A 20,424-nucleotide genomic window follows, 5' to 3' on the forward strand; every position below is an offset into this window, starting at 1 on the left:
ACTACCCCTAACCCTAGATTCAGGGTTACATTACCAACAATGTTGCCAACTACAACGGTGCTGGGAAGTTATTGATGGGGAAGAGGAAGAGGCTATATTGGACTCCTCGTGCAACCCATTGCCTTGATCTTATGTTGGAGGATAAAGGCAATATCAATTCTTATAAGACTGTGATAGCTAATGTAAGGAATGTGATAAAGTTCATCTATAGGCACAGTCACCTTCTTAAAGCAATGAGACCTAAACAAATGGCTATGATCTTACAAAGGCTGGTGTAAGAAGACTTGCAAGTTGCAACATCAGTTTTGACAGTTCAGAATTTGTTTCAGCACAAGGATGCCTTAAGGGCCCTATTCATTTCTGAAGATTGGAAGAAGTCTCCTTTGGCAAACACAAAGGGAGGGAAGAGAGTAGAAGAAAACATATTTGCTAAAGTATTTTGTAATGCAATGTAAGACTTTTTTTCGAGCTTCAAACTCTCTTCTTACTTTCTTAAGGATTGTGGACGGTAATGAGAAGTTTGCTTTGCTTAAAGTTTATGTTCTCATAAGAAAAGCAAAACAACCTATAAATGATAATTTTAGGGGCAAAGAAAGAATGTGGAAAAAAGGCATAAAAATTGTTGACAAGCATTGGGAGAGACTCACACGGAGCATCCTTTGTAAGCTGGTGCGCTGTTTCTTAACCTTGGGAAAAAAATTTCACTTTAAAGAAACTATTTAAGAGGATAAAATTGTCATAAAAGAGGCACAGACGAATCTCAATGAAGTCGTGCAAAGGCAAGTTCCTGATGTAGCCTTACAAGACAAGATTTGTAGATAGGCTAAAGCTTACAGAGAAGGTCGACTTTTCTTGGCCTCGAATATGGCAATTAAGCAAAGGACAATTTAAAGTCCAAGTAACAACCCATAAATTATATAACTAGTTTTTTTTTCTTTTTCCCTTTTTAGTTTCTTAGTGGAAAACACATGGATGTTCCTTTCTTGAGCTTAAGAAGCTTGCAATACGCATACTAGGTCTATGCCGCTCATCTTCTAATTGTGAGCACAATTGGACCACGTTTGAATTTGTAAGTAGAGATAGGACCATATACTTTCTATAATCCTTCACAATAAGTACTAGAAATAACATACTATTTACTAAATACAATGTTAATGCTTACAAATTCAGATTTGCACCAAAAGGAGGCATAGGTTGGAACACAAGCGCTTGAATGACCTTGTCTATATTCAATACAATCAGAGGCTTGAACAGAGGTTTGGGCTTCGGCACAAAGATAACAAAAATTATGATCCGCTTGTGACAAATGAATTGCATTGGAGTAGTGAGTGGATGGTTGACCAAGGTGGCAATAATCCAATACACACTAATAAGCCCCTTATTTCACGAGTCTATACTCGTAAGCAAGGTAGGAGATCCACAAGATCTGCTGATCAACAATCCAGAAGGGAAGGAAACGGTTGAGAGATTCAGAGGAGATTCAGAAGTTCAGATTGCCTTATAGGAATAGATTTGGGATGATTCTACGGCGGGTTATTGTAGGCAAGTATTTACTATTAATATTGGGAAGGAGTAGTAGTTTAGTTTCATGTTTTTAGTTATCAAGGGAAATAAGGGTGAGGGCTAATGCTCTCGGGTAGCTGTAGGGACACCTACTGCTAGTAGTGTGCTTTGTTCTTTGATTCAGCATTATAATAAATAACGAGTATTTTCTACTTTCTTTTTGGTGTTGATCCGCCATTGTTGAGCTACTGAATTTGGGGACTTAACAAATTGGTATCAAAGCTAATCGATTCCAAGGGAATGGCAAAGAGCCGAATGGAGCAGCGGGTAGAAGAACTGGAAACGATCGTGAAAGAGATACAAGGACAGGTAGGAATCTTAGCACAACAGATAGAAAAGGGAGAAAAGACCAATGATGAATTTAGAGAAGAACTGAGATTTATGTTTTCAAAAGGGAAGTTAGTCGATAATCTAACAGCAGAGAAAATTGAAAACGAAGGCACACCAGATCACGACACGAGAATGGGTACAGCAGAAACATCGAGATATTTTCTCCCCAAGCAACTTGAAATGCCGATTTTTCTAGGAGAAGACCCTATGGGATGGATCGCAAGGGCTGAAAGATATTTCGACTTGTATAGATTGAGCGAAGGCGAGAAACTTCGAACTGCAACTCTGTGTTTTGAAGGAGCAGCGTTGGGATGGATATGCTTCCGCAAACTTCAGCAACCGTTGCTATCATGGAAAGGACTAAAAGAAGCAATGATTCAAAGGTTGAGTTTGACGCAGATGAAGACCCCCCAAGAGGCATTGATCACCCATAAACAAACTTGAACGTTTGAAGCATATAGAGATGGATTCGAGCTCCTTACGGCGGCTGCCGGAGCTGTAGACGATGAGTGGTTAAAATGTGTTTTTCTCGCTGGGTTAAACGAAGATATAAGAGCTGAAGTTCGGTTATTAGGACCCACTACTTTGGGCCAAATAATGGACCTGGCCCAAGCAGTGGAAGCCAAAAACTGGGTGGGTAAGTTCAATAAGAAAGCTTTTGGGCCCAGCCCATTCAATCAGCCCAAGCCCGACCCAACACTACATTCAAATATTCAATTGGGCCCAACCCATAACAATAATAAAGGAACCGGAACACATCACAGGTCCAACCAAGGAATCGGAACGAACCAAGGGAGCAACATACCGGTTCACCCAAACCAGAGAACTGAACCATCGTCTTCCTCCTCTCATTCTCGATCTGCAGCGACTTCAACGGTGGGAAACACCAGTCGTTCGCAGTGGTTGTCCCAAGAGGAAATCAAAGAGAAAATGGACAAGGGTGTATGCTTTAGGTGCGACGCTCCATATACCAAGGGCCATCGGTGTACTCTGAAACAATTGAAGCTATTGCTGTTACACGATGAAGATGAGCCAGATCTTGCGGCAGAGACCATCGGTGACGATGGAGGAGTCGAAACCGAACCACTGCTGGAGACAAAGCTCTCTCACACTTCTTTTGTAGGAATCGATTCTCCTCATACACTGAAACTGAAAGGGCAGATCCACGGCTGCAATGTCATCATTCTGGTTGATTGTGGTGCAACACATTATTTTATCGCACAAGAGCTAGTGGAGCCGTAAGGGCTGGAAGTACAAAAGGACTTTCAAGTAGCTTTGGGAGACTGCACAATTAACAAAGGGACTAGGGTTTGTCGAAATGTATCGATTAACATGGGTGGTGAGATTTTTGTACAGAGTTTTTACCCATTCAATTTGGGCAGTATTGACTCCATCCTGGGTGTCGAATGGTTACAAACAATAGGAGAGGTACGAAGTAATTGGCGTCCGAGAACTATGAGTTTTGAATGGCAAGGTCGACCAGTAAAGCTGAGAGGAGACCCGACCTTATTAAGGCTGGAAACAACATTGAAAAACATGTTGCAATCTGTACGGGCAGGTGGTGACAGCTACCGGCTGCAACCTCAACTTACAGAAGGGGAAGCTAGGGAAATCCAGGTGAATGAGGCTGTATCAAGTCTGTTAGGCGAGTTTGTACATTTGTTCGAAGATCCCACAGGGTTGCCACCTCAGCGACCACAGGATCACCGGATACGACTAGTTGAAGGAAGTACACCACCTAATATCCGGCCTTATCGCTACCCACACTCACAAAATAACGAGATTGAGAGGTTAGTGCAGGAAATGTTGACTGCAGGTTTGATACGGCCTAGTGTAAGTCCTTACTCTAGTCCGATCTTGCTGGTAAGAAAGAAGGATGGAAGCTGGAGGTTCTGTGTGGATTATCGGGCTTTAAATAAGCTTACCGTTCCTAACAAATTCCCTATTCCAACAATCGATGAATTGTTGCATGAATTAGGAGGCGCCACGGTGTCCACCAAGCTTGACTTAAAATCCGGCTATCATTAGATCAAGATGGCGGAAGAGGATGAGGAAAAAACGGCTTTTCGGACCCATAATGGACATTATGAATTTCTCCGTGATGCCATTTGCGCTTTCGAATGCCCCAGCCACATTCCAATCACTTATGAATGAGGTATTTCGTGAGCATTTACGAAAATTCATTTTGGTGTTTTTTGATGATATTCTGGTGTATAGCAGGAACATGAAGGAGCATGTGGGTCACTTGCGCATTACTTTTGAGTTGCTCACACAACATAAACTTGTAGTCAACCAAAAAAAAATGCATGTTTGGAGTTGACAAACTGGACTATTTAGGGCACATCATTTCTAAAGGAGTGGCAACCGAGCCCCGAAAAATCAAAAGTATGGTGGAGTGGCCCCAACCAAAGAACCTTAAGGCCCTTTGAGGATTTATGGGGTTAACCGGGTACTACCATAGATTTGTCAAAGATTACGGGAAGATCACTGCACCACTCACTGACTTGATGAAAAAAGATGCATTTCAATGGAGTGAAGCAACCACAAAGGCGTTTACTGCGTTGAAGACAGCCATGACTACCGTTCCTGTGTTAGTTATGCCAGATTTCACAAAGGAGTTTTTGGTAGAGACGGATGCTTCCGGATTTGGGTTAGCTGCGGTACTAATGCAAGAAGGCCACCCGATCGCTTACTGGAGTCAGGTGTTGTCCTCTCGAGCACAGACCAAGTCCGTGTATGAAAAAGAACTAATGACAATAGTATTGGCCATCCAGAAATGGCGTCACTACTTGATGGGGAGACACTTCAAGGAGAGGACTGACCAAAAAAGTCGGAAATTTTTGCTAGATCAACATGTCGTTGCAACGGATCAACAAAAGTGGGTTATGAAGCTGTTGGGATTTGATTTTGAAATTCTTTATTGTCCGGGTAGTGAGAACAGAGCGGCCGACGCCATCTCATGCCAGTCGGATGGCAACATGCAGCTCTACTCTATATCCACAGCCATATGGCTAAAGAGAAAAGGGTTAGATGAGGCAGTACACGCCTCGAACCGCTACCGGAAGATTGTTCAGGCTTTGTTGAAGGGATCTCAGGACCACCCCAATTACCAGCTTCAACAGGGGACACTTCTTTATAAGAACAGGTTAGTCATACCTGAGGGATCACCACTGATTCTCAAGCTGCTTGCAGAGTATCATTCCACACCAATGGGGGGGCATTCACGGTTCTAGTGAACCTACAAGCGATTGGCAACAGTGGTAGATTGGGTAGGAATGAAAACGGTTGTTTGAGATTTTGTGGCTAGTTGTGCTGCTTGTCAGCGCAGTAAATATCAAGCCATGAAGCCCGCTGGTCTCCTTCAACCTCTGCCGATTCCGAAACACATTTGGGAGGATATCAGTATGGATTTTATTGATGGGCTACCCAAGACTAAGGGTGGGGATACGGTGCTTGTCGTAGTTGATCGTCTCTCTAAATACACTCACTTCCTTGCTCTTTCCCTTACTCTGCCAAGGATGTGGCTATCTTGTTTAGTAAGGAAGCCATCCGGTTGCATGGTTTCCCTCGATCCATTGTTTCTAACCGCGATCGCGTTTTCCTAAGTAACTTTTGGCTGGAGCTTCAAATTGGCAGGCACCAACCTGAAGTTCAGTAGTGCCTACCATCCTCAAACGGATGGCCAAACGGAGGTGGTGAATCGCAGCCTTGAGGTTTACCTCCAATGCTTCCGCGCTCGCCAATCAAAGGATTGGATTCATTGGCTATCGTGGGCGGAGTATTGGTACAACACGACATTCCATTCAGCCACTAAAATGACTCCATTCCAAGTTGTATATGGACGTGCCCCACCATCTCTTTTGCGTTGGAAGGATGGCCGCTCAAAAGTTCATGAGGTCGATGTGTTCCTTGGGGAGCGGAATCGAGTGTTGGATGACCTCAAATCAAACCTACAGGTGGCCTAAGATCAGATGCGTGCTTCAGCAGTTACCCATCGCAGGGAGGTGCATTATCAAGTGGGGGATGCAGTTTTCCTTAAACTTCAGCCTTATCGCTTCCACAAACTTGCCAAACGACCCAATGAAAAACTCAGCCATCGCTTTTACAGGCCATACCAGATCATTGAGCAAGTGGGACAAGCTGCCTATCGTCTACGTTTACCTGCTGATTCAAGAATCCATCCGGTGTTTCATGTTTCACAGTGAAGAAAGCAATTGGCCAGGATATCACTCCACAGCCACTTTTGTCTTGTTTGCAGGGGAACGGCGAGTTACTGCTCACCCCAGAAACCTTGGTCAGCTTTCGTTTCTCTCCTCAAGGGGTGCTAGAGGTTTTGATTCAATGGAAAGGGCTGCCTCAATGTGAAAATACTTGGGAGCCTTTTTATGAGATGCAATCCCAATTTTCAGACTTTCAACTTGAGGAAAAGGTGAAGGGGGGGGGGGAGTATTGATAAGCCCCTTATTTCACGAATCTATACTCGTAAGCAAGGCAGGAGATCCACAAGATCGGTTGATCAACAATCTAGAAGGGAAGGAAACGGTTGAGAGATTCAAAGGAGATTCAGAAGTTCAGGTTGCCTTATAGGAATAGATTTGGGATGATTCTACGGTGGGTTATTGTAGGCAAGTATTTACTATTAATATTGGGAAGGAGTAGTAGGTTAGTTCCATGTTTTTAGTTATCAAGGGAAATAAGGGTGAGGGCTAATGCTCTCGGGTAGCTGTAGGGACACCTACTGCTAGTAGCGTGCTTTGTTCTTTGATTCAGCATTATAATAAATAACTAGTATTTTCTACTATCTTTTTGGTGTTGATCCGCCATTGTTGAGCTACTGAATTTGGGGGCTTAACACATACCAATGAAGAACTCAGGTTGAGCAATGTTGATAAGGCAATGGGTATCCGCAACTGTTCAAGGCAACCAACCAACTAGGGCTCTAATGGGGGACAGAATAAAGTAGAAAGAAGGATAAAGAAGTAAAGGGGAAAAAGGAAGAATCTTAGAAGAATTAGTCTTGAAGAAGGGGAAGAGGGAAAAGAAATTCGTAAAAAGAAGAAAAGGAGGTGGAGGAGGGGGGCTGCTGCAAAGGCACAAAGCTAAAGCTTCAATTCATATATTTTCATTCCATCCTCAATAAGCTGATTACAAGTGTTTAAATAACAAAACAAACATACTTTATACGAAAACAACTATAATAGGACTCTTGGTAATTTAAAACTAACAAAAGACTGATCCTATTAGGACTCTTAGGAATTTAAAACATTCCTAAAACTAACTAAAACTTATCCTAGATATCCTACCCAAATAAAAACTTTGATTACATGATTATCCCAATAATAAATGACAAAATTCTAAATTATCTCTAGAACTCCCACAAAAAACAATTCCTATTTTATCTCCTTGCAAGCTAGAGTTTGGGCCCACCAAATTTGAATCTATTTCCATGCAAGCTGGACTTGGGGCCCACCAAATATGAAATTATCAGCTAGGTTACTGTTCATACTACTGTAGCGTGAACAATAAATTCTGGTTGTGCTGCATCAGACTCAAGTATCAACTTTTGGAGCCAACGTAAGAATGACATTTTCTAGAGGCAACAAGAGTAGGATTGGGAAACTGATGTTGATGTCGGTGTTGTGGATTCTTCAGATGGTGAAGGAGACATGGAGATGGATGTTGAAGATGTGTGTGATGATGTGGAAGTTCTCGAGGACTTTGAAGTCAATGCAGTTAGAACAACTAGATCTCCAAGACAACAGCAAGAGGAAGTTGGATTGCCACTAACATCATTTGATGATGACACTTGAGTTTTGTTGGATTCTACTAGGAGTTAAATTAGAGTTTGTGTTCATGTAAATTTCCATTTCTTGTTACCCAAGTAAGAGTATTTATGTAATAGTGTTGTTTCCAATTTATTATAAATAAAGGGCTTGAGATCACATTGATCAATAAGTCATTCTATCACAATCGACTTTCTCAACATGGCATCAGAGCCTAAGTTCAATCAGGATCTTCTTCTGAATTTTTTCAAACCCATCGAAACCATCGCAATTGGGTTTACTATCGTTCTTCAGTTCCAACAGGACCTTCTGAATTTTTTTTTCCTTTTCAAACCCATCGCAAACCATCGCAATTGGGTTTACTATCGTTCTTCAGCTCCTGCCGCTGCACTATCGTTTCAGTTCCGCCTTGAAGACCAGGAAGAAGAAAAAAATCGATATTCAGTTCCTGCTGCTGCACTATCGTTTCAGTTCCGCCTCGAAGACCAAGAAAAAAAAAGAATGAAAGAAGAAGAGAAGAAAAACCACGCTTCCTGCTGCTTCTCGCGACAAGAACAACTGCTGCTGCTGCTTCTTGCTACAAGAATTGCAGTTAAAATCGCAGATTACAAACACATGGTTCCTGCTGTCTTCTCAAGCAAATCATATGGTTCTTTCGTCTGAATCACATGGTTTCTATCTCAAACAGCAAGTCTCCACCACCGCCTACCTCTGTCTTTTTTCGTCTTCGTCTCAGTCTGAATCCCTGTGTCTGAATCTCTTCTTTCGACCCTAGAATTACGTCCAACCATCTTTAAGTTTCTTTCCTCTACCTTACTCTACCTATGGTTCTATTCACCCAAAAACATAAAGAAAAACAATACTGATATTTCAGGGGGGTGTCTTTGGTAAATTTGCATTTTTCCAGGACCTAATTGCAAATTTGCATAATTTCAGAGACTTAGTTGCAAATTGCATAGATTCAGGGGTTTATTTGTAAATTTGCATAGTTTCAGGGGCTTATTTGTAACTTCAAGTAGTTTTAGGAACCTATGTGTAAATTTGCATAATTTCAGGGACTTGTTTGCAACTTTATCTTTTCTAGGGACTTATTTGTAATTAAAAAAAAAAGAGGAAGAAGAAGAGATACATGGTGTTCCTTATATGCACCTTTTGAATTGTGGTCTGGCTATTGCATTCTGCAACGTTTCAGTTATTTTTGAAAGGGTGAAGACTGAAAAAATGCAGACAATCTTTTCAATATGGCAACTACCGATGGTACTGTTGTTCCCACTAGCTCCAAACATTACCCCACTCTTCATCTTCTTTCGGTAAGATTTGATGGAACAAATTATTTGATTTGGTCTCGATCTGCTTACCTGACTATTGCCGGAAGAGGACTTGTTGGACACATTACGGGCATCACTATCCAACCTACTACCACAGGCGTTTCACAGGATAAATGGATCTCGAACAACTCTCTTATTATGTCAATTCTTTTGAATTCCATGAATCCAAATATTGTCCGTGGATACCTATTACTTAATACTGCAGCCCAAATTTGAAAGGCTACTACTGAAACATATGGACAGTTGGGGAATGATGCACAAGTTTATGAGCTACGAAAGAAGCTTCATGAGACTACCCAAAAGGAATTGGTTGTGGCACAATATTATGCTGAGTGGCAATCTCTATGGCAATAGTTGGATCATTATAGGGATTAACCCCAGTAATCCAGATGATGTGACTACTTATAGGAAGCACGTCGATAACATTCGGGTATATGACTTCTTGGCAGATTTGAATGTGGAGTATGATCATATCAGAGTGCGAGTATTAAGTCATTCTCCCTTTCCTACACTAGAACAGTCTTATGCCCTTGTTCAGTGTGAGGAAAGCCATCGATTAACCATGCTTTGTGGAGAAATCAGCCTTACAGCCTATTAGCACTAAATCTAATTCAGTTAAGGAGATTTTCAAGTGTGAGCACTGTCACAAATCATATCATACCAAGGCCAATTGTTGGAAGCTCCATGGGAAGCCTGCTAATTTTGAGCAAAAAAGAGCATAAAGAAGAGGAAAACCGAAAGCTCATATTTCTGAGATAGTTTCCACAACACCCTCTACAGACATTGGTTTTTCAAAGGAGGAGTTAGCTACTCTATGACGTATTCTGCAGTCTTCAACTACCAGTACGCTTCCTCGACTACCCATACCAACTCCTACCTTGCTACTTCAGGTAAAACTTTTACAAGCTTCCAACTTTCTTCAGTTTCTATTCCTTGGATCATTGATACAGGAGTCATAGATCATATGTCAGGTTTATCCTCCTTTTTCTTACAATATTCTCCAACTTCTTGAAAGGATAAAGTTCGAATTGCTGATGGTTCCTATTCTTCCATTGCTGGAAAAGGGACCATTCAGCATTCTCCATCACTTTCTTTGTCTAAAGTTTTACATGTTCCCACTTTCTCTACTAACTTGCTCTCTATCGTTAGTCAGGTACTAACATCACACTTTTCATTGTATATGTAGACGATATTGTCATCACAGGGAATGATGGTGAAGAAATTCAAAGGTTAAAGGACTTTCTTGATAGAGTTTGAGATTAAAGATCTAGGGAAGTTACAGTACTTCTTAGGGATTGAGGTAGCTCGATTAAAGAAGGGCATATTCATATCCCAAAGAAAGTATGTTTTAGATTTATTATCAAAGTGGGAATGTTGGGATGTAAAGCAATTGATACCCTTGTTGAAGCTGAAGCTAAACATAAAGAAAAAGAGGGAGAACCAGTGAACAAAAGAAGATACCAAAGGCTAGTAAGGAAGCTTATTTACTTGTCCCACACCAGGCCAAAAATTGCTTAGGCCGTGGGGATAGTGAGCCAATTCATGCATGATCCATATTTAGCTCATATAAAAGCTGTTACAAGAATACTACAGTATTTGAAGGGAACTCCTAGAAAAAGAATACTTTTGTCATCCACTGACAATCTAAGAGTAGAAGCATACACCGATGCAGACTGGGCTGGATCTCCAGACAGGAAGTCAATTTTCGGTTACTGTACCTTTGTTGGAGGTAACCTAGTTACTTGGAGAAGTAAGAAACAAAATGTGGTAGCTTTATCCAGTACCGAAGCTGAATATAGAGCTATGGTTCGTGGAGTTTGTGAGCTACTATGGTTGAAAGGCTTGCTGCAAGATATTGGAGTCCAAGTTACAAACCCTATGATGTTATACTGTAACAACAAGGCTGCTATTAGTTTTGCTAATAATCTGGTGCAACATGATCGAACTAAGCACATTGAAATTGACAGGTTTTTTGTCAAAGGAGAGCTGAACAAAGCCTTATCTGCATGCCTTTTGTGAGGTCTGGAGACCAAGTGGCAGATGTTTTCACTAAGGGTTTGAAAGAAAGAGATTTCCTTCCTATTGTGGGCAAGTTAGGCATGACTAATATCTATGCCTCAACTTGAGGGGGAGTGTTGGATTTTACTAAGAGTTAAATTAGAGTTTGTGTTAATGTAAATTTCTATTTCTTGTTACCCAAGTAAGGGTATTTATGTATTAGTGTTGTTTCCACTTTATTATGAATAGAGGGCTTGAGATCACATTGATCAATAAGCCATTCTACCACAATCAACTTTCTCAACAAGTTTTGATGATATGATATGTATTTGCATATTGGAAATTGAAACTTTTGACATGTAAGGGAGGAGGCCCAATAGGGCTGTTTATTTGTTTTGTATTCTGGTTTTCAAACTTTGAATTTGAAGTTTGATTTTTGACTTTGGCGTGGTTATGTTTGAAGTTAATGACTATACTCATTGTTCAATGTTAAATAATGATTATGTGAATGAACTTTTCATTAAGTTTGCAAAATGTTTCATACTTAAATGCTAGGAATAAACTATATAACTTGGATCAAATATCATACTTCCATTGCAAAAAATTAACACTAGAATGCCTTGACTCCCTAAAAATTAACAGCAGAAACCTGGACCGCTTAGTTGTCGCCTTGTGGGCGCCCTGGAACCCCTCCATTGCACTTGGTCACACTGTCTCCTTGACAACCTTGATGCCAGCACACACAATTATTGCAACACATTATCACTCTGCTTTAGGTGCTGCCTGATGCAGGTCCAACAGCCTAAGTTACTGCCCAGCAGCATTAGAAGTATAATTAAATACCAGGGGTATTTTGGTCATTTTACAGCCCTACTCAAACCCATCTTGGTTAGAAGTCCAAATCTGTTTTTGAGTTCAGTCTAGGTTGACATAAGAAAAGTCCTATTTAAGACAGAAGTCCTATTGAAATTTTGTTTTTGATGTAAAGTCCTATTAGGAGTCAGTAATAAAAGCTATAAATAGACAGCCTACGCTTGTAAGTTGTAACAAAGAAATATTTGATGAATAAAATTATTGAGAGTTTCGTTGCAAGGAGAGATCAAGATGCCGAGCATCAAGGGTTTCAAAACTGGCCTGCCTTCACTCCATCTTTTCCTGTCCATCCCAGCCACCATATTTCGTAATAAAGCATTCAGTTCATCCCATTCAAATCTACCATCTTATGCTGCTTTTTTTCTTTTCCTAGAATATTCTAGAATTTTCAGACATTCCTAGAGACCCAAAATTTAAGGTCAGATCTATGCCAATCTAACCGTCGGAATTATCCCGTATTTAGGAACCTCATCCCCTCAACCCCAGTGATATAACCAACCAGGGGCATTTCAGGAAGGCTCAAAAAAGAGCCCAAGTCAGCAGCCAGCTTGCGGCACTGTCCAGCGGGAGCCAAGCTACACCAGGGGTATTTTGGTCATTGTACACTCCTAGTTCAAGTCCCTATCAGTGTTTTGAGTAGTTTAGAATATTGTGAAGTCATATTTGATTTTGTTTTGTTATTTGAAATCCTACTCAAGTTATTAAAAGAGTTTCAGTCCAAGTAGGAATCCCTTAGTTAGTTGGGGACTCTTATATTGTCTAGTCTAAGTAGTTATTAGTTTGGGATTCTTAATTTGTTGAGCGCAAGTAGGATTCACTAGTAGTAGATTAATACAGATCTAGGCTTGTAACTCAAATAAGTTTATTGATTAATAAAATACTGAGAAGAGAGTTGCAGCCAGGAAGTGCAATGGAGTGCTCCAGGGTTCTGAAACCCTGCAGCACCTAGTGTGGATGATTTTCTTCTTCAAGCTTCAATCTACAGCAGTCCTTCATCAAGTAAGAGCATCCCTAACCCCCTCCCCACCTCTAATTCCCCTCTTCTACCTCTCCTTTTGTTCCCCAACAGCCTGTGGCACCTGGAAATTCCCCCCAAACCCTAAGATATCAATAACTTGCTAATCGCCCACCAAAACCCCAATCCCTCCTAGGAGCACCATCACACCCCACCCCCTTACCTTCGACCTCTAGTAGAGCCCTTACTCTAGAGCCCTAACTAACTAATCTTCTCCTACAATTACAAAACCTAAACCTAGAGTTTTATCTGCCAATAAGTAAAAAACAGTAAAAACAGCACTGAAAATACTTCAAATTCAGCATTGGCAGAACCTATTAGAACCCTACAGCAACTCTAATTCATTCCCAAGGCCTAGATTAACCAACTGCAGTGTCTAGGATTCTCCCTTTGGACCTCTAAAACCCTGCCTTGTTAAATTTCAACCAAAACCCTAGGTGCAGAATTCTAAGAGTCCTAGGTTGCTGCTGAAACCTAACCTAAGATCCTGAAGACTGGCCCTTCCTGCATCACATCACCTAGTGACCTTCCATCCCAATTTCAGCCCTATCAGACCAACCAAACCCTAGTCTAATCCCTCATGCCTTTGCTGCCCAAAATTCCCAAACCCTATTCTAAACCCTAATTCCTTTGTTGCCCTAAATTCCCAAACCCCAATTCCTTGCTGCCCTAGATTCCCAAACCCTAAACATAAAACTGTGACACCATAACCCTAGATCCCAAGAACCACAACTCTAAAACTCTAAAACCCTATTCCTAGATCCCTAATCATGAAACCCTAGTTTATTCATTGCTGATCATCTAAAGATGTTGGAAGAACTGGCCCTCATTCACTTGAGGCTACATCACTGCCTCCCTCAGACACTCATTCTTTTTCTAATCAACCTGAAAGTTGGGGGGGGGGGGGGGGGGGGGGAAGAGATGCATTTCACAAGTACGGTAGTAAATATCAGATTAGCATGTATTATGCCCAAATTCGACATGTGGGTGTTCGCTACACATGCACATGCATGTGGTGGTATCTATTTGAATATGCATTATGTAGTTCATTTTTTAAATTTCATATTTTCTAAACTAAACTTGGAAATTATATCCTTTAAATTGAAACAAATTACATTAGCCATTAAGCGCTCCTTGATTAGTAGCAATTGTTTTTATATTAGACATCAAATTATTTTTTCTTTTTCTTTTTCCCCTAGTTTTTTGTGGGTTGTTCTTGTTTTTGCTTTTGGCAGTCAAAGAGGGATTGGGGATGTAATCAAATTTATCACAACAAGTAATAGTGTGAGGTGTTGGTCAATGCTAACTGAGCAAACCTTGTGATGATAAGTAATTCGTGTGTTTTTTTTTTTTTCATTTTTCATTTTTCATTTTTCTTTTTTTTCTTTTTTTGGGGTGGGGGGAGATATGGGAAAGAGGAATAATGGTGAGAATTACTTGCAATTAAGTGAGTTTAGAATTATGATTTTAGAGGTAATTAATTATATTTTTTTAATTAATATTTGCGGGTATTCTTGGAAGAAGAAAGTATAGCCATCTTTCATGAGTTCATGCTTTTATATTAATATATATATATATATATATATATATACTCAGCAAACTCCGAAGAACAAAGCTGTCAAAAGCCACATTCCCCAAACTAAAATACTAAAAAATAATCAAAAAGGGTATATTGTACAGCTAGATAGAAAAATAGAAAGATTAACCTACCATTCACCCTAAGATTTGCATTGTTGTTCGTAGAAATAAATCGAACAAAATCAACTTGCTGGAGGGTTTAGAAGAATGAGTTTTCAAAGGTGTAACTAGGTTCTTTCAGAGATGGCCAGCAACCAAGGATATCCACATTTGCCATGTTGCACAGGTTTATTTTGTCCCTATGCATGCCAAATATGAAACCTTAACATCTGCAGTTTGGAGTCAAAAGAATCTCACCTTATATTTCACTTTCTTGAAATCAAGCAACCTTAGCAATTTCAGTTTGTGGATCACATACAACCGATAATTTGGTTTCTTTGTAATGTTGTTATCAAGCAAGCTAAGGAACTGCAGTTTTGGAAGCGTTGCAAGAGGATCAATCTCCACCAAATTAACAAGTCGGTTGTTTGTAAGAACCAGAGTATGCAATTTTGGCAAGTATTCTGCAACAAAAATCAACAAAAATCACCACAAGAGTTCTAAGAGAAGAAAAAAAAAAGAGGGTCAATAGCAAATCAGTGGTGGCATTCAACTAACCTCCAATATTAGGATTGATACGAGTAATTCTATTATTGTTGATGAGCAAAGTACCGAGCCGACTTAGATAAGGAAAATTCTCAAGCTTAACAATCTCATTGTCTGACAAATCAATGGTGTCAAATTGGTCCTGCCGAGTGCCAATTAGATGCAGAAGTGAAATAAAGTAACAAATTTTTTTTTTAAAGAAAATCAAATACGCAATGCTAAAATATCAAGGCTGTGGCATGCAGGAATGATCTCATACAATAAGTAAAGATTCCTTCAAACATTCCTAATGATCAAGAATGCAACTTTAAACTCAAATGACATTGTAGTTTACCAAAAAATGCTAACAGAAGATATCCACATACAGGAATGCTTCTTGACCAATTCAGGAAAAAGCTTCAACTTTGGAAGGGTAGGCTCCTGTTACGTTGGCAAGCTGGTGCTTATTCAATCAGTCTTACAGTCCACTCACATTTTCTGGTTGCATTCCTCTTGTCTCCCAGCTGCAACTATTGTCTCTCGAGACCTTGACAGCTTACTTTCTTAGGAAGGGAAATGAGGTCTCCAAGTACCTTCGCCCAACTAGTTAGTCCTCAGTCTGATGGCCTAAACTGGAGGTATTGGTATTTGGCAGATCAAAGATGCTTTCATTTAGGTCTCTTGAAATCTTAAAGCTTACTTGGAAGATAGTCACCAAGGATAGGAGCACATGGGTTTACTGGCTCTACTAATGTCTCTTGAAATCTGAATCCAGCAAGAGAGCTTCTATTCCTTCAGATAATTCTTGGTCCTAGTAACAACCCTTCATGGTTGTCAAAGCATCCGCCTAGGTGCGCTTAGGCGGTTTTTCAACCACCTTGTTTTGAACTGCTTTGTTAACATGCAGTTTTTTTGCCGCTTTCACCTAATTACTACCACTTCTTTCTTTTTTTGGATGAATAAATAATTATATTAAAAACAAATAGCAGAACAAAAAAGCAAACAAAGGGAGCCCATAGAGCTCAAGGAGGGGGAATAAAAGATGAGCTAAGACCCTAGAAACTAACAATTAACCTATTTCTAGGGGAGTCACCCACAGGGGGATGGGGAATAGACAACAATCTAGAAGATACATCAAAGTAGATGGCTCTCCAAATCAAGTCAAGAGAGCGAGATTTGGAAGTCCATCTTCTAACGTTACGCTCCCATCAGAGATGGTGGATGGTGGCACCGAAAACTAGCTTGCCAAGGCGATCACAAATGGAGTGACCAACAAAATTTCTCAAGATCCAAGACCAATCCCGAAAATTCATGAGATCGTCTCGAGCGGGGCCAGATGGAGGCTAGGGCTCTGTCCCAAAGGAGCCAAGAAAGGGTGCAAGAGAAAAAACAGTGTTCAATGTCCACTGAACTATTCCAACAAAGGGAACAGTTAGGGGTGGCATGGATATGGCAGCTATGAGGAATGATTGGGTAGGGAGGGCGAGGTTGAGAGCTCTCCAGAGAGTGAGGGTATGGCGGGGGATGTGACCTAATTGCTACCACTTTGTCACCTTGTGCGCCTTATCGCCACCTAGACCCCTAAACAGTCACATTTTTTACATATTGAACATGATAGTATTTTTTTCTTGACTTTTTAAAAACCAAATTTTACTACAAAGCCCTATACGAACATAACAGTTAGTCATTTTGGAATTGGGGAATCAAGGAATCATTAAATGGATAAGGCACTTATATAGAGTCACACTATCATAAAGGTAAGTAAAAATGTAAAATTACTACTTTCATTTTCATACTTATAATTTGATATAGTTTAGTCATATGTTATGATGTTTGATGAGATGAACTTATGTTGTGTTCTTTTTCGAATAATCTTTCATAATTATAATCTTAAATGCTTTTTTTTAGATGAATGTGATTCTTGATTTATTATTTTTAGCTTATAATAGAAATTTAACAGCATGAAAATAGTTGTATTGAAAAAATTTGACCAACCACTTTGGTCGCCTTATTGCCACCTAGGAGCTACTTTGTCGCCTAATCGTATAGACGGAGCCCCAACCGCTTTGGTCGCCTTGCTGCCTTAACAACCTTGTGACCCCTTGATCTTAGGGCTTGTGCTCTTCACGGTATCAACTCAATGACAAGAGATAGATGATATCTACGTCTCCATGACCAGACTATTGGCACCGAAGAGGCATTCTCCTTCACCCCATTAGTTCCAAAGCCTTCCATAGCAGTGGCTTTCATAGACATGCTTTGGCCTCTAACATTCTAGAGCTTGATGGTTAGAATCCTTCTTCTCCCATCACCCAGAAGTAAAGGACATCTAAATGCACTTCCTTAAATTTGTAAATGCCCCATCTCCTAAGACTGTTTTTAGGCTGCACTCATATTTAAGCATTATCAGCTCCAACACAACCTGGCAACACATAAGGCATAGAGGTCCTTCAGCCTTGGAGAAATCCGGTCTGGTTCAAGAAGAATATCCCTAGGCACAGCTCTACTGGTTGGCGTGTTTTTGCCAACTGCGTACCAATGCAGTGCTTTCCTGGTACCATCACATCCAAGTTCCAGCAAATTGTATTCTCTGTTGAATGCAATAGAAGACTCAAATCACCTTTTCTTCACTTGCACCCCTGCTTTGACAATCTGGAAAGTAATCCTCGCAAAATAGGGTCTACATGATGCCACTTGTATTTCCCTATTTCTCTCTTCTTTTCTTTTTTTTTTTTTTTTTTTTTTTTTGGGTGGATGGGGGTGTTCCTAGGAAAAAAAAGAATAAGAGAAACCCATTAATTAATATTGAACCATTCTTTTATTCCTAGGACTCTAGAAATGAACCGGAACAAAGATGTTGCTAAGGGGGAAAAAAGAAGCTCCAATTTGTAGCTCTTTCCCAGAAATAAAATTAAGAAATAAGGGAAATTGCTTTTAAAATTTTTAATGAGCAGATGGCTTATTTCATGGGCAAAGCAATAATTTCAGTCCGCTATAAAAGACCACCACACTCACTGCCGCCTTCACACCTCCATCTCCAACAACAACACCACATCCAACCCCACAACTATTGTTGCCACCACCACTATTACCATTGTCAACCCAGGCTCCTAGTGACTAACATCCAAGATCCAGTTGTCGCTGAGGATTCAACCTTCATGATCACTTCACCCTCTGCCACACTTGAAAGACAAGGCTCTTCCATCAAGGTTAGCTTGAGGTCAGTGCCCCATCAGTCCTTACCATCACCTTTTTATTCATTTTTAATTGAAGGCCTAACCCCAACCAAACCACCTTCCTTTCGAAACCAACACGAAGCCCTAAATCTCTCAATTCCACCATAAAAATATACCAATAATGTCGTACAAGGCTAAGCACTTCTAGACATGTTGCCTATCACATAGGCCCCAAGAAGCATGTTGACTTGAAGCAACAGTAGGAGGGCTGAAGGACGGCTCCATTCAAGAATACCTCACAACATTTAAGTAGCAGCAACATAACTCGTGCAGGGACACTGGAAAAATACATCTCAACAATGACAAATAAATCACTACTAAGTACCTACACTGAGGGTGGATGACAATTTTGAACCATCTAGTGAAGGCCTGGACACTCGAAAAATATACCCTCAACAATGACGAACAAATCACTACAGAGTACCTAGACTGAGAGTTGATGGCAACGCTGAACCATTTAGTGAAGGTCAGTAAGGAAAAACAAAACAAATGCATCATGTGATACCCAAAGGGCAAAGATCGATGCAGAATATGTAACGTTCTTAATAATACTCTAGGCTTCACCTCTATCACCTCTGAACAGCTAGGAACCTCCATGCTTGGTAGTAATGAGCTCTTAACATATACAACCCAGAAGGCCATACCTTCTAAGTTTTTCATGCAACAATCAGCTTCAGTAGGATGGCCGCTTCACCAATTATCTCAATCCCACCGACAATGAAAAGAGACTTCCTTGCTTTTTCTCCCTGTCCATTGATCAAATTGCTAAAATTGGGAACTTAAGCTATCTTAATTATTAGCAAAACGCTAGGTGAACTGCTGGTGGATACCGAAAGTGAGGAACCACCCCGGCAAACACTAGGTGAACTGATGGCGAAACCGAAAATGGGGAACCACCCCGGCAAAAAAAAAAAGGAAATAATAATGAACATGGTAGGTGGATGGGAAGCGTGGCGAATATCACTGCAGGAAGAAAAAAAATACTCATAACACAGATGGGATTAGGCTAAATGTAACTTACCTCGGTTGCTCCCAGGTTTTCAATAACAGCAATCTTGTTGCCTGTTGCAGAGGGAAGAGGAGGAAATAATGAAGTTCGTTACTGCAATTTAAGCTTCTAACCCAAAATGAAAGCAACCGAGACTATTTATCAAATAATCAAATAAAAAATAAATATATAAATACAAGTTTGGCGACATGAAGTAGTAATAACTAGGGTTCACAGAAAACATGAAACAGCGGTACTCTGGGAAAAGGATCTACCTCTGAGATCCAACTCTCGATCTCCCACAGCATTGAAGAAATGAGGACTTTTCCAAATCAAATCCGCAGTTAGCCTTACCATTTCTTCTACTTTACGGCGGGAGTTTTCTCCTCCCTGTACTATCAAGGCTCCCTTGGTAGCAGTACTACGTCGGACAGATAAAAGCAAAAGGCAACCCTAGCAGACGGCGGGAAATGGAACCACTAGTACGTCACTATCGAAACTTGGCAAGCGAAATGCGGGTCTTACTCTTACTTGAAGGTTTCACAATTCCATGTTGTACGGCAATCATTTTGACACACTAATTTGTGCCATTTGATCAATATAAGGTGCCAAAATTTCATATGATAAATTGGTATAGAAAAGGGGTGCACATTCAGCAAAATTGCATTGAACCGAGTGTTCAGCACACAAATTTTTAGCCAACAATAAGCTATTTGGGCACAGGCACACTTTATGAAAAAATGTGGGATACACTTGGGTTCAAACAACTGCAAAGCGTTGATGGAGGGCTTCGGTGTATTATTACCTTATAAACATAAGACAATGAGATGCCCTAAAACCATTGACGATTCCACTTCTGAGTTCTGCCACAGGCCCTACCACTAGAGTTTTTAAACACCCCCCCAAAAAAAAAGCAAAAAATGAGAAAGAGATTAAAATTTTTAATGGCTTGCACATCTGAAGTTGTGCTACAAAGTATAGAGGCTCATTTATTTTCTTTTTCTTAAAGGAATTTAATATGTTAGATTCAAAGTTGAGAAGGTCTGGGGATTCATGATTTCATGGGGGAAAAAATAAATGGTTCATCCTTTGTTTATGGGTTTCAACG

At 40.3% G+C, this 20,424-nt stretch overlaps 1 protein-coding gene across 1 annotated transcript in view; it reads right to left on the reverse strand.

The window, feature by feature from the left end:
- Positions 1–20,087, reverse strand: part of U2A' (U2 small nuclear ribonucleoprotein A) — a 34,471-nt gene extending 14,384 nt beyond the window's left edge. The window contains 4 exon segments of the mRNA XM_089166131.1: positions 14,826–15,031; positions 15,126–15,255; positions 19,350–19,390; positions 19,592–20,087. Coding sequence (XP_089022257.1) covers positions 14,826–15,031; positions 15,126–15,255; positions 19,350–19,390; positions 19,592–19,673 — 459 coding nt within the window. The 5' untranslated portion in view covers positions 19,674–20,087.
- Positions 20,088–20,424: the final 337 nt, after the last annotated feature.

The sequence above is a fragment of the Hakea prostrata genome, chromosome 8, assembly GCF_041222555.1.
Source record: "Hakea prostrata isolate BN-2017 chromosome 8, UWA_Hpros_2, whole genome shotgun sequence".
NCBI classification, from domain to species: Eukaryota; Viridiplantae; Streptophyta; class Magnoliopsida; order Proteales; family Proteaceae; genus Hakea; species Hakea prostrata.